The 13,595-nt window shown below is 57.8% G+C and overlaps 1 protein-coding gene across 5 annotated transcripts in view; it reads left to right on the forward strand.

The window, feature by feature from the left end:
* Positions 1–13,595, forward strand: part of ABR (ABR activator of RhoGEF and GTPase) — a 181,880-nt gene that overhangs the window by 34,848 nt on the left and 133,437 nt on the right. Inside the window, exon 1 of one of the 5 annotated variants that reach the window (XM_089317562.1) lies at positions 4,063–4,525. The exons of 2 other annotated variants lie outside the window; for them this stretch is intronic. Coding sequence is in view for 2 of the 3 variants with exons in the window: in XM_089317560.1 (XP_089173686.1) it covers positions 9,937–9,997 (61 nt within the window). In the remaining variant the exon portion in view is untranslated. Of the gene's footprint in view, positions 1–4,062; positions 4,526–9,312; positions 9,998–13,595 lie in introns of those variants that run through there. 2 more of the 5 variants (XM_089317560.1, XM_051825368.3) reach the window with 2 other exon arrangements.

The raw sequence follows: 13,595 nt of genomic DNA on the forward strand, positions 1-13,595 counted from the left end.
TAGTCATCAACACAGCTCAAAGTGCTGGCTCTCTGTGACACACTCACTGCTCTCAGGACCTTCCCAGCGCTGCGTCACCTCTTCGTGGTTCCTGGGCACATCTCAGAGCCTCCATCACAAGCAACCTGGGCAAAGGGGCCTGTCCTTTTTTTTTTTTTTTTTTTTTTTTTAGATTTATTTATTTGAAAGAATTACAGAGAGAGAGAGAGAGAGAGATATCTTCCATCTGCTGGTTCACTCTCCAAAAGGCCCCAACAGCTAGAGCTGGTCCAGACTGAAGCCAGGAATCAGGAGCTTCTTCATGGTCTCCCACGTGGGTGCAGGGCCCCAAGCACTTAGACCACCTTCTGCTTTCCCAGGTGCATTAGCAGGGAGCTGGATGGGAAGTGGAGCAGCCAGGACGTGAACCAGTGCCCATAGGGGATGAGGTGTCACAGCACCACAGAGGAGGGTTCTGAGCAGAGGGCTCGGGGAAGACTTGATGAGCTGATGAGTCGCCCAGCCCTCAGAACCCACTAAATTTCCTGGAATGTGACAACTGAGGGTTGGGACGGGAAAGGCCTTTCCCTTGCTCCTCAGCTGCTTCCTGCTCTTCCCCACATCATGAGCATGAAGTCATCCCTTCATGTCAAGGTGAGATAACCAAGGCCCAGAGCAGGACAGGGAGGTCTTCAGGGTCACACAGCAAGTCAGTGACAGAGCCGGGGTCTGAGTTCAGGCTTTGCTGTGTGCAGTGCTTTCCCTCATGTTGGAGAGAGGCAGAGAGTGTGGGGACACGCAGGACTGATGCTTTTCCTTACTAGTACTGGAAAGGCAGAGAGAGAAACAGACAACTGAGATCTCCCATCTGCCAGCTCAGTCCCAAAATGTCCCCAACAGCTGGGGCTGGGAGCTTGAAACTCAATCTGGGTCTCCCACGTGGTGGCAGGAATCCAACTGCTCGAGCCACCGCCGCTGCCTCCCAGGTGCACATCAGCAGGTAGAGGACTTGCACTCAGCCACGCTGATGTGGGATACGGGCGTCTTGACTGCGACGCCAAGAGCCCGCCTCTGAATGGGGGTTACGGTGGTAAGTAAATGATGTAACACCTGCAGAGTCCTTGGCTCAGCCCTGCGTGGCGCACACGGTGCAAGTGTGTTCCCATCAACTTCGCCGTTGCTCCTCTGCTCCCAGTGACACCCGTCTCCTCCTCTCACCTCTCATGTCAGGAGAGAGTACTGAACCTGACGCCGCAGCCTTGCCAGGCAGCAGGTGAGGGCCCTGGGGATGTGTAAAAGCAAACCTTCTGGATGGCTATACTCACCCTCATGGCCTGGGTGCTTTTCAGGGCCATCATAGCCCCAAGATCCAACAGACCAGGCCTCCACTGAAAACCGAGTGTTTCATTTTTCTCTTTGGGTGTCACTTTAGGTGAAGAGAAAATGAAAAAGAACATTTTCATATGATAACCAGTCATATGATCCCACCCCTGGCCGACCCATGTGAATCTGTTGCTGCCTCCTGCAGGGCCCTGAGGCCTGTCCAGCAGTCGCCATGGCTCAGAACGAGCAGCACCCAGGCACTGTCCATCCAGTAGGCTCTCTGCAGACTCTCTAGGCTAGGCCCTATGGCAGGAGACTCAGAATCAGTTTCCATCATGTTTCTCCATCACTGAACTGAAAGTAAGATTTCCTGACTAGTTGGAGAAGGGGTTGTGAGAAGTGCATCAAAGGGGCTGGTGCTGTGGTGTAGTAGGTTAAGCCTCCACCTACAATGCTGACATCCCACATGGCTACTGGTTTGAGTCCCAGCTGCTCCACTTCCAACCCAGCTCCCTGCTAATGGCCTGGGAAATCAGCAGAAGATGGACCAAGTGCTTGGGCCTCTGTACCCATTTGGGAGACCTGGAAGAAGCTCCTGGCTCATGGCTTTGGATGGGCCCAGCTCTGGCCATTGTGGCCATTTGAGGAGTGAAGCAGTGGTTGGAAGACGTTTCTCTGTCTCTGCCTCTCTCTGTAACTCTGCCTCTTCAATAAATAAAAAAAAATTTTTTTAAGTGCATCAAAGCCATCGCTGTGAGTCTGTGTTACAGCCTGGCCTACTGCACCTGGGGCAGAGGGGTTTAGCAGTGCTGCCGCCCCCTGGTATCTGCTTTGTGGGACCCCTAATGTCCACCCTGCACCAGACCGCAGGACGGGACAGAACAGGCACACACCCACAGACCACTTTCTCAGGGAAGAGCTGCACTTCGCCTCCCTCCTCTCAAAACAAATTTCACTGCAAATGAAATTGGAACAGGTCTAGGAGAAGGGCGCTGGGAATTGATTCCACAGTTCCCTTGGTGGGCTGAACCATTTCTGGGTCTCTGTTCCATTTCTGCGTTGGGATTTGATTGGGTGGAAAGCAGTGCAGCATCGAATGCCAGTGCTGAGGTGGGGGAGGCCTAGCGCTTCGGGGAGCTTTTAGGTGGGGGGCTTGTGTGAGCAGTTGGAGAACTTAACTGGAGCTGTGGATCTCCTGCCCCAAATCTGATCCTGTTTTAGAATGTGCTGTCAGTGGCTGGCACCGCTGCTCACTAGGCTAATCCTCTGCCTGCAGCGCCGGCACCCCGGGTTCTAGTCCCTGTTGGGGTGCCGGTTCTGTCCCGGTTGCCCCTCTTCCAGTCCAGCTCTCTGCTGTGGCCCGGGAAGGCAGTGGAGGATGGCCCAGGTGCTTGGGCCCTGCACCCCATGGGAGACCAGGAGAAGCACCTGGCTTCTGGCTTCAGATCAGCACAGCGCACCAGCCACAACATGCCAGCTGTAGCGGCCACTTGGGGGGTGAACCAACGGCAAAAGGAAGACCTTTCTGTCTGTCTCTCTCACTGTCTAACTCTGCCTGTCAAAAAAACAAAAAACCAAAAACCAAAAACCACGTGCTGTCAGTGGTCATGGGATACTGGGGAACTTCTTCCCGCAGCTGCTCTTTGTGCCTTTGATGTCAGCCTCAGGAGCCTGGAACTGCTCAAACCAGTAGACCCAGCTCAAAGCTGAGCACTGTACTGTACAGCCTTCACTGACCACCGCGGCCACGTCTTGTCCATTCCCAGTCTCCCTTCCTTAGAACACAGGTCATGTGTGTTTGTTTCTCATGTCAGCTCCCGGCACCAGACTGTTCATGAGACCCAGGGCAGCGTGCAGAGGGCTCAGGGAAGAGGAAATTAGGAGTCACAAGGCTTCATGATCAGAACCTGAAAGTGCCTTAGGTATAAGACGCAGGTCCTGGGAGAGCATGGAGGCTGGTTTGAGTCACCCCTGGGGAGGAAGGCAGGGCTAGCTTCCTGGAGGGTGGGGGTCTGCAGTTTCTTTCCAGGGCCCCTCGTCTAGCTCCCAGGGACTTAACTTTCAGCCTGTGTGTTCTGATGAATGATGCCCCGGTGCATGCTGGGTGCAGCTGTGTGCTGGCTTCCAGGGAGGGCAGGCAGAGCACAGTGGTACCCCTTGGAAAGGTGGCCTGGGCCAGACCACAGCCTCGCTCAACCCCTAAGCTGGTAAAGGCCAGCATGATGGGGGGTGGGGAGGAAGTAGGGGTCATAAACTTGCCAAGTAACCGCCCTCCATGCTGCCGACTTGGGTAGTGACCGCAACGCTGTTGGCATTTAAGACATTCTTTGGGACAGTTCTGCATGTGGCAAGGCATTTTCACATCTCTGGCTTGTGCCCATGGAACGCCAGCAGCACCCCCCCCCCCATTTCTGTGACTCCTTTAAATGCTCCCATATGTTAAAGTACTTTCTGGCAGGGTACTACTCATACCCCTCCCCTAGTTGACAGCCGTGTCACTCCGGGGGGAGGGGGTCCCCCGACCCCAGATGGAGTTCTTCCTGATGTCCTTGTTGCTCACCATGGTAACCTGCAGCCCTGTGCAGACTCTGGTCGGGAAGCTGATGTTTGAACACCTCTGGCAGCCGAGGTGCTGCTCTGTTGGGCCACCAGATGGCGCTTGGGAGACCCCCGCGCTCTGCCGCAGGGCCGGTGGTGGCCAGAGTTGACTGCAGAGGGAACTTGCCTCAAAGAGGCCTGGTCCTTAAAGAGACAGGGACACACGGGCCGGCTTTACCGGAAATCCACTGATGGCAGCGCCACTCAGCACCACTGAGGCTCCGTCGTCCTCGCCTTGCTGAGTGTTGAGCCACTGCGTCTTGGAGCCAGTCTCCTTGTCGGCTTGCCTTCAGCCCCCGCGGCCACTCCTGGGCCTGACAGGGACAGGGCCAGCCTGGTGAGTGGGTGGCGTCAGAGCTCCTGGCAGAGCAGCGCAGGGCTGGGATGCATCTGCAGAACTCTGGCTGAGAGAGCGAGGAGCACCCTGAGCCAGCTTCAGCGCACTGGAGACCACAGGAGGGCGGAGGGCCAGCCCGTGAGCGGTGACCCCAGCTGGACATGCCCCTGCTTTCTTTGGAGCGGATGTGATTGGAGCCATTGAACTTGGTCTCTGGGTGTTGAGGACTTAGAGAATCCTTTTGTGTCTTCTGCTGGCTTCTCTCCAAATGCTGATGGGGACTCGGTGGTAAGTAAATGAGGAGGGGGACTCTAGACCCTGCCATTGAGCCTCCACGCTGACTCCTTAGGAAAATCCTCCGAGGGCCCTTTTAGTGAGGCTTGGCAAGGGAGCCTCCTGAAAGTGCAGCTTGCTCCGTGTCATCTAAAGCCAGGACTTGCTGTGGCCCCTGCGTAAGGGCATGGGAGTTCAATACAGCCCTTGAGAAACATGTGGGTGTGGGGGGGTGTCACAGCTACAGGGACCTGGAGGTCACCTGCTCTCTCCTGGCAGTGGTGCCCAGGGAGGCAACAGTGGGTGGTGAATGCAATTCTCTGGGGATTGGGTCTGCATCTGCGCAGATGGCAGAGTTTCCCCTGACTCGAGCAGATAGAAAACTTCAGTAGAGAAATGAACACTTGGAGAGGGCCGTGAGGCTGTCGGGTGGCTCTTACTGTCTGCCGGGAAAGCCAGGAGGCTGGGAAAAGGCAGGTGGGAGCAGGGCAGAGGATAGAGTCTTGGGTCAAGGCTTCTCTTGCAGAGGTCACTCAGGGCAGGCCTGGGGTGTTTCCTTCTGTCCAGACCTGAGGACTGAGGGAGCAGCTGAGAATAATGAATGGTGCTCTCCTGTACCGAGGAAAGGAGCGGAAAACAGGCTCCCCCAGGATCTGCTGGGAAGCGAATATATGATCTGCTGGTGCTGCTGGAAGGCCTGGGGGCCGACCCCTGATCTACCCAGGCACTTACCTCCTACAGGGTTAAAACTGCAGCTGGGAAGGCTGGAGCGTGGCCCCAGGCACAGAGGCAGTGGGGTCTGGTAGGGACTGGCATCCAGGAGGTCACTGGCGTGTGTTCAGGTTATCTCGAGGGTCCTCCGCCTTCTTGGACTGGATGTGATTTGTCTTTGGGAACCAGTCCTCTTTTTGCTTACTCACTGGTGGCCCTGAGGGATTCTAGAATGCCACTTCCTTGGTTCCCCCTGTAGCTCCGATTTCATTCTCCCTGAATTTAACTTTATTGTGTTTTTGCATTTGTTCACTCCTTTCAGCCCCAATACACACAAGCGGACTCTGAATTCAGACTCAGTTCGTTTCCAAACATCACCCGCAGCCAGCTGGCCTCTGGCTTGGCCTCACTGCCCCTTAGTTTTTCCTTCAGCGAAATGGAGATACTATTAGCGCCTGTCTCATTGGTTTACGTGAGGATTACCTAAGCTTTTCTATGTATAACACATACAGCACTTAAAAAGTACTCAAGTGTTCGTCATTTATCTTATTTATTCCACATACCCTATTGAATGCCAGTCTCTTGGGTGTTTCAGCAGAAAGCTGATCGTCCTGGGGACACGGTGTGGTTGTTCCTGCTTTGGAGGTCTACCTGAGCCTCGTCCACTGGACTGAGCTTGGGGTACCCCTGGTGCAAAAGGTCCAGTCCCAGCTCTTGAGGAGCTGGTCTGCCAGGGGGGGGCTGGTGGGAAGGCAGCTCTCAGTTTGTTGTTCATCACAATCTGCTTTCGTTTCTTTCATTTGAGTGTGGAGGGTCCTGTCACCCTCTCTACCTGTATGTCCAGCCTCTGCACACACACTGGTGTTCCCTGCCTGGCCATATCATGAAGACCTACCCTCTTTACTAGCAGTGACCTCTGGGTGCTCAAAGAAGCAGGGACTCCTGGGGCCTTCCTGCCACATGTCTTGGAGTAGGGCTGCTACAGGCAGGAAAGACACCCAGTCTGCGTTCTTTTTTTTTTTTTTTTTTAAGATTTATTTCTTTATTTGAAAGGCAGAATTACAGAGGCAGAGAGAGAGAGAGAGAGAGAGAGAGAGAGAGAGTCTTCCATCCACTGGTTCACTCCCCAGATGGCCTCTGCGGCCAAAGCTGTGCCAATCCAAAGCCAGGAGCCAGGAGCTTCTTCCTGGTCTCCCATGCGGGTGCAGGGGCCCAAGGACTTGGGCCATCTTCTGCTGCTTTCCCAGGCCATAACAGAGAGCTGTATCGGAAATGGAGTAGCCGGGACTTGCTTGAACTGGCGTCCATATGGGATGGCGGCACTGCAGGTGGCAGCTTTACCTGCTAGGCCACAGCACCGGCCCCCAGTCTGGGTTCTAAGTATAGTCACTTTCTTCCTATCCCGGGCAAGTTGCTGGTAGGAGAAAGAGTTGGTTGAAAAGGCAGCAAGTAAACACCCCTGGGAATTAAGGGCAGCCCCCGTTGGCTGTCAGGGTGGGATATACCACCCTTCTACTCAGCCTCCATCGTCAGCCCAGTGCTCCTTGGCAGTGCAGCTAACCCCTGAATCCAGCGACAAGGTGGGAGCAGGCAGGTGGGGGCGCTGGGGAAGGTGGAGCTTGCTGGCCACATGGGCTGGACAGCGCGTGTCAGGAGGAAGCCCTGGCATGGAGCTGACTCGTGCCTGTAGTGTGTGGTCCAGGGCAGCACTCAGCTGCATCCGGGAGGTTTGTCTACAAGGACATCTCCCTGCTCTCTGACACATCGGGAGTGATGGCTGGGGTTAAAAGCTCTTCAGGACAGCGTTACTTTCGGACTCTTTAACTCTGTCCTTCCCAGGCTGCGATGACTTCCTCCCTGCCCTCGGTGCTTCGGAGCCTTCTGTTCCAATCCCACATCACTGTGTGCTCTCAAAGCCCCTTGCCAACATCAGAGTCAAGCCCAGGTGGTTCTAACGTTTCCTGGAGACCCTCCAGTAAAGGCATCAGAAATCTTTAAGTAACTGCCTCCCCAAGACATATGCCCCCGTAGGCATCTGAAGACCGAAGAGGATCCTACAGGGTGGTCTCCATGGATCCGCAAAGATTTCCAGGGACCTTTGGCCTCTGCATCCAATAGCCAGCTGACAGTGGAGGCAGCAGGTGTGGTGCTTAAGGCAAGAACAGACTGCTGGGGTCCAACCCCAGCCCCCTACAAACTATGCCCTTGTGTCTTCATCTGGAAACTGAAGGAAACTGAGATAGCAGGGATACTGCCCGCGGTGAGACGGTCCTGTGAACACAGTGCCAGGCCCCGGGCTGGGTAGGCGGTGGGCACTCGGTGTTAGCTGTCAGCAGTGTGTTCCTGGCCTCCGAGAGTCCACTCTTTCTCCATCCCATGTTGTGTGGAGTGGGAAGTCCAGAGCAGCACTGGGCAGAATGTAGAAAAAAAGCAAACTATGGCAACGCAAACCGGAGCAACTGCTGCAGCATTTGAGTTTGAGAAATGCTGAAAATAGCTTGTCAGGCCTTTGTAGATAAAAATGTAAAATGTATGCAAATGTATGTGATTCACACAGACACTTACATCCCGGCTCCTCATCCTCAGCGCCCAATGAGGCCATCAGGAAAATCCCTGTGGTGTGGGGAGAGGGCCCCTGGAGGCCTGGTGGTGGTTGATGTCACTGGGAAGGGGACAGTGGTGCTGCTGCTTCGGGGGCTGGTGTTGCTGAGTATTGGCGGCAGCGGCAGCTCAGGCTCCTGTTGCCACCTCGCTCCTGGATTCTGTGCCTTCTGAGAGCTCCACGCAGGAAGGAGAAATCTTTGGCCTCTCTGCTCCTGGGTCTGTCTCCTCTGAGAGCGGAACCATTCCGTCTCCCATCCTGGAGCTCTATTTCTGGAGTGTCTCATCGGAGATGCACGCCCCTCTCCCTGCCAGGCTCCAGGTGCCTGCTTGCCCGCCCGCCCTTCCTCCCCCCACCCCCAATCTTGTGTGCAAGGCAGGGATGGTGGGAGGGTGACAGCTGAGCAGGGAGGGGCAGCGAGCTAGAGCCTGGAGCCAGAGCCTCAGCCTGAGCCAGGAGGGCCCGGGTTGGGGGCGAGCGGATGCAGGGAGGGGCTCATGTTGAAAACCTTCAGTGTCGGCATCTATAGAGGCTTTGCATCCCAGAGCATCTTCCTCTGCCTGTCCCAGGGGCTTGTCCCAACCTGCTAGGAGCTAGGAGCACAGCCCTCCTCTCCCCCTGGGCAGCTGTGGACTCTACCTAGGCAGCTTAAGGCTGAGGTGAGGTCAGTGTGGTGGGTAAGGGTCTGCTTCTCCGCCTACCAACTGTTTGGGAAGATGAGGCCTTCCCCTTCCCCCCAAGGGTTTGTGGGTGCACTTAGCCCTCCCTGTGGGTCTCTACAGAGCTGGGCCCATGAAGGTTTTGTCCTAATGAGGGTTGGGGTGGGGACTGCTCCATTATCACAGATGTCTCCGGCCCAGGGCAGGTCTCCCACTGCCTCCCTTCCCCTGGACCACCAGGATGACTCTGGCACCCCAGCCCCTGCCCCAGGACCCTTGGCCTGAGGCAGGCTGCAGGACTGAGCCTATGGAAATGTTGCCAGGTGCCTAAGGGCCACCTCCCAGGGGACAGGCATATGCCCACACGTCCCCCCTCGCTTGGGGAGGTGGGGCGTGGGAGGCTGGGGGCATGGCCTTGCAAGATGCATGTTGTTTGTAAAGTTTCTGTTCTTGGAGGCATCTAGACCCTAGACTTCCTCAACTCCCATGTGGGACCCCGGAGCTCCTCCTCCCATCCAAAAGGAGTATGGGAGACTCTTCCTCCCCCCGCAGCCCCTCATCGACCCTTGTCCTTCCCTGGTGTGCAGGGCGAGAAGCTTAAAGCGTACTAAGGTCAAGGGTGTGGAGACGGAGGAGGCCCCGTTAGGGTTTTGGAGGGGGAGTCTGGGGAGGCAGAGCCGCCCACAGGCGCGCAGCACGTTAACCCCATAGGCGCTGGGCCCCAGGCCTGCCTAGGGGAGGGGCCTGGCAGCCGCACGGGGCCCCCAAAACTGCGCTTAGAGATCCCGGGATGGCAGGTGATGTCAGCCCAGCGGGCCAGCGGGTCTGCCCGCCGCACCTAGTCCTGCTGAGCCCAAGCTGGGCGGGCAGGGGGGCCTGTGCCTGCCCCGCAGCCCGAAGACCCTAGCGGGACGGACCGTGCCAAGCGCACTGGCCGGAGCCCCTCTCTCGCTGGCGGCGCTGGGCCCGGGGACTGCTCGGCTCTAAGCCTCGGCCCCCACCCCCCGTCGTTTTTTTCCAACTCGGCCAGGAGGCGCGCCGCGGAGGGGCGGGGGCGCGCCGGAGCCTCGCACCGATTGGTCGCGGCCCCCGCCCCCGCCCCGGGCGCAGCGCAGCCCCGGGGAAGTTGCTGGTTGGCGCGCGGGCTGCGGGGCCGCGGCTGTGGGATCCGCAGCGGGGCCAACCGCGGCCGCAGTGGTCGGGAGGGCCCTCGGGGCGCCCACCCGCGTGCGCCGGCGCTCGCCGCCACCCGCCCCGGCGCTCCGCTCGCTCCTCCCTGCTACCTGTTTCCCTGCCGCCCCCGCCCCGCGCTCCGCAACTTCGGCCTCCCGGGCTGGCCGCCCCTCCCGGCCGCCCGCGGCCCGCGCCCTCCCTCCTTTGTTGTGCGATGAGGGTCGGGTTTCCGATCTGACCGAGCTGCCGCCGCCGCCGCCGCCGCCGCCGGAGCCGCGGGCATGGAGCCGCTCAGCCACCGGGGCCTGCCGCGCCTCTCCTGGATCGACACCCTCTACAGCAGTACGTGGGGGCCGGCGGCCCGGGGCGGGGTCCCGTGGGAGGACCTGCGGGGGCGACGGGGCGCGGGAGCCCCCCCCTCCCACCTGTTGTGGAGCCGGCGCTCGCCAGTCGGCCGGGAGAGGGGGGCGCCCGTGCGGGGTTCCTGTCCACGCTGAAGCAGAGAGGCTCCTCGGGGCAAGCCCTCTGCACCCGACCCTGGCCCTCGGGGGCATCCCTTGGCTGTGGCGTGTCGGGGCCAGGGCCGGATCGGGCGAGCGGGGAGCCTGGAGAGGCAGGTTTCCGTGGGCGCCGTTCTGGAGGGAAGGAGCTGGGAAGCTCCAGCTCAGCGACCCTCCCTGCCAGCGTCACCGCCGCCCCCTCAACCTCCAGCCTGCAGAAATGAAAACCGCCGCCGCCTCCCAGGTCTGTGTGGTCCGTCCCTGGCTCACCCTGGGGGCTTGGCGCATGGCGGGAGCCGCCCCCACCCCGCCTGGCACTACCCTCTCCAGACGGTCCCAGGGATGTAGGCAGAGGGCCCTGCCACTCTGCAGAAGAGCGTGAGTGGATCTCTTCCCTGCCCGCCCACCCGAGGGAGATTCTGCCACCCCTGCAGCAGCTCTCAGGCTGGAGTGGAGGGTGGCAGGTGGAACCAGGCTCTGGTTCTGGGCACGAGGCGCCATGGGACCAAGACTTTGTTAAGGATTCGGCTGGCTCCGGTCCTTGATGGCCGCCCGGTGTGGGGGGAGTGGTGGGAAAGGATACTGCCCTGTCTTGGGGCTTCTGCAGTGCCCAGCTCTGCCCTCTGCCCGCCTTGGGTCCAGCCGAGCTGCCCATCTTCTCTCCCCTGCCATTCTGCTTTCCTTCCTCCCAGGGGCTCTCCTCGTGATGGGTTCATTCTGCTTGGGCTTTTCAACATCAGAGGGGCACAGCCAGCTCCCCAGGGCATCCGTCCTCACCAAGCCCAGCCAGTCCATCTGTTCTTCCCTTGCAGAGACCAGCGTGGGTGGGTGAAGGTCGGGCCCTGTGGCTGTGGCGTGTGTGTGCACGTGTGTCTGTGTGAATGAGGCACACATCTGTTCCGGGCCTGATGCAGATCAGCTCCTGACCCGAAGAAAGGATTAGTGACCTCTCTTAGCTGTGCTCTTGCAAACAACAGTAGGACAATGTCTCCTCTTCTGTGCTGCTTGTATTCCTGAGTGCTTCTGGCTTTTGGCAAAGCCTAGCACTCATTTTCCTATTTTCCATAATGTATAATCCTTTTGGAAACCTGTGTCTGACTCTTTCTTCCTTACTGAAGATGCCCCACCTGATCATTTCTGAGTCGCCCTCCCCAGCCCCAGCCTGGGGCCCAGAGACAAAACTGCCTAAGGCCACCTTGAAAATTCCTATCCAGAGGAATGCTCTTGGGGGGCATGGGGTTGGGGAAGGTCCTGTTAACCAGGCAGGTTGGCATCGGAGCTGTCCACTCTGCTGCTACTGTCGCCTGGCCCTGGGCTCCTAGGGCAGCCTGGGTGGTGAGGTGGGAGGGGGTGCTGACTTGGCAGCGGCGGGAGGAGCCTCCAGCTCCCTATCCAAAACAGCTTATTTGAGAGCCCTGCAGAGTGAGGCTTCCTGGGGAGGTGCTGTGCAGTCATGTTTGGGCTGTTAGCCATCAAGTTTCCTCTTGACAGGAGCCTAAATTAAAACAAATACCCAGGCTGTCATTTGCCTGGCAGCAAGGTTTTGTGGCTCCCAGAGGAAGTTCCTCTGCCTCTTGCTAAGTTGTTTGCATACAATACTCACAGTCCTGGGGTGGCAAGTCCTCACAGATGCCAGATCCAAGAGGAATGGTAAAAGGGGGTGTGCCCAGGGCCCCAGCAGGTGATGTGACTTCCTGAAGATGCTGTGGAGTCTCCTCCGAGATGTTGCTGCTGCCGACAACGGTGACCCCAGCTCCCGAGTACCTGGTATATGCCCGGCACTGTGCTAGGCGCCTCCTGTCCTTTCTCCCCGATCCTCCCAACTCTAATTCTCACAGATCAGGGAAGAGAGGCTCAGTAAGCTCAAGTCATTGGCCCAAGGTCACACAACTTACTAATGACACTGCTGGAGTAAATGTTAGTGCCCAAGGACCGTGTCAAGGACTCTGAGTGTGAACCTGGCTATGTCTGAGCTCATTCAAGGCCCTGGTATGTTGTGGAGTCGGGGTTAGCTGTCTCTTGGGTCCTCTGTTGCAGAATTCTCCATGAAATGGTCCAGCAGGGGACTATTCAATGGCTCCGACCCCAGCCTGTCTCTGTATTTCTTGCAGGACCTGAGGGTGGGGCCTGGAGTGTAGGCAAGGATGGTTGAGTTTCTGCCCCCAGGCACTGGCTGTCTCCTCCTGAGGTGGTAGCCTGCCAGCCAGCTAGGCCTCCCTCACATACTTCTCACCTTTGCAGGTGTCAGCTCATTCTTTCTGGCCTCAGTCTCTGCTGGACAGCAGCCCCTCTGCCCCCTACAGTAGCAGGCCTGCAGGGGTGGGGTAGCAGTGGCTGCTCTGATTCAGGGAGTTGGGTCCCAGCTGCCAGTACACTCGGGCACTGATTGGAGCAGGGTCCTTTGCGCCTGATAAACTGAGATGACCACCCCCAAATTTCTGTCTCTGGACCACTTACTCCCCTGCATGAATGTAATTGTGCCAGCCCCACCATTCTGTGTCTCACCTGGATTCTCTCTGGGGGCTGTTTTCTTCTTCCCCTTAATTCCTCTATGTCTCTCACCAATCACTCTGTCTGTTGATCACGTTGCTGTTTCTTTGTTTCCTCCACACCATGGGATCAGATTGGATGACATTCCATGGAGTAACTCCCAAGTGGGGCGAGGGCTACTTTTTGTTTTTGACAGGTAGAGAGTGGACAGTGAGAGAGAGAGACAGAGAGAAAGGTCTTCCTTTGCCGTTGGTTCACCCTCCAATGGCCGCCGCAGCTGGCGCGCTGCGGCCGGCGCACCGCGCTGATCCGATGGCAGGAGCCAGGAGCCAGGTGCTTTTCCTGGTCTCCCATGGGGTGCAGGGCCCAAGCACTTGGGCCATCCTCCACTGCACTCCCTGGCCACAGCAGAGAGCTGGCCTGGAAGAGGGGCAACCGGGACAGAATCTGGCGCCCTGACCGGGATTAGAACCCGGTGTGTCGGCGCCGCAAGGCGGAGGATTACCCTAGTGAGCCGCGGCGCCGGCCTTTTTTTTTTTGCGAGGGCTACTTTGAAACATCCTCTGTCCCTTGGTGTGGAGATGGCCCTCTGTGCAGGTGCGTGCTCCAGGCAAGCTAATTACTTGGCACCTCTTCAAATAGAAAGTCTTTAAGAATGTGTTCAGGATTTATTTAGAAGAGAGACTGCCTTGATGCTCTCTCCCTTCACCATTCCTATTTCTTTTTTGTCCCAAGCAGTTCAGTTCTGGTCCACATGTACCTAATCTGACTGAGCTGAGCAAAAGCCTGCAGTGGTTTGGACTTCGGGGAAGGCAGGATGTGACCATCTGTTGTGACTGGAGCTTGCGTTTTGGAGCTAACTTCTCTCACCCGAAGCAGAATTTCAAAGGGATATTTTGGTCTCTTGTGATGTTTTCATGCTGCTTCTAGGCTCAGCGCCCCATCCCTGG

The sequence above is a fragment of the Oryctolagus cuniculus genome, chromosome 17 (genome assembly GCF_051225735.1).
Source record: "Oryctolagus cuniculus isolate XC-2025 breed Fujian yellow rabbit chromosome 17, ASM5122573v1, whole genome shotgun sequence".
Lineage (NCBI taxonomy): Eukaryota > Metazoa > Chordata > Mammalia > Lagomorpha > Leporidae > Oryctolagus > Oryctolagus cuniculus.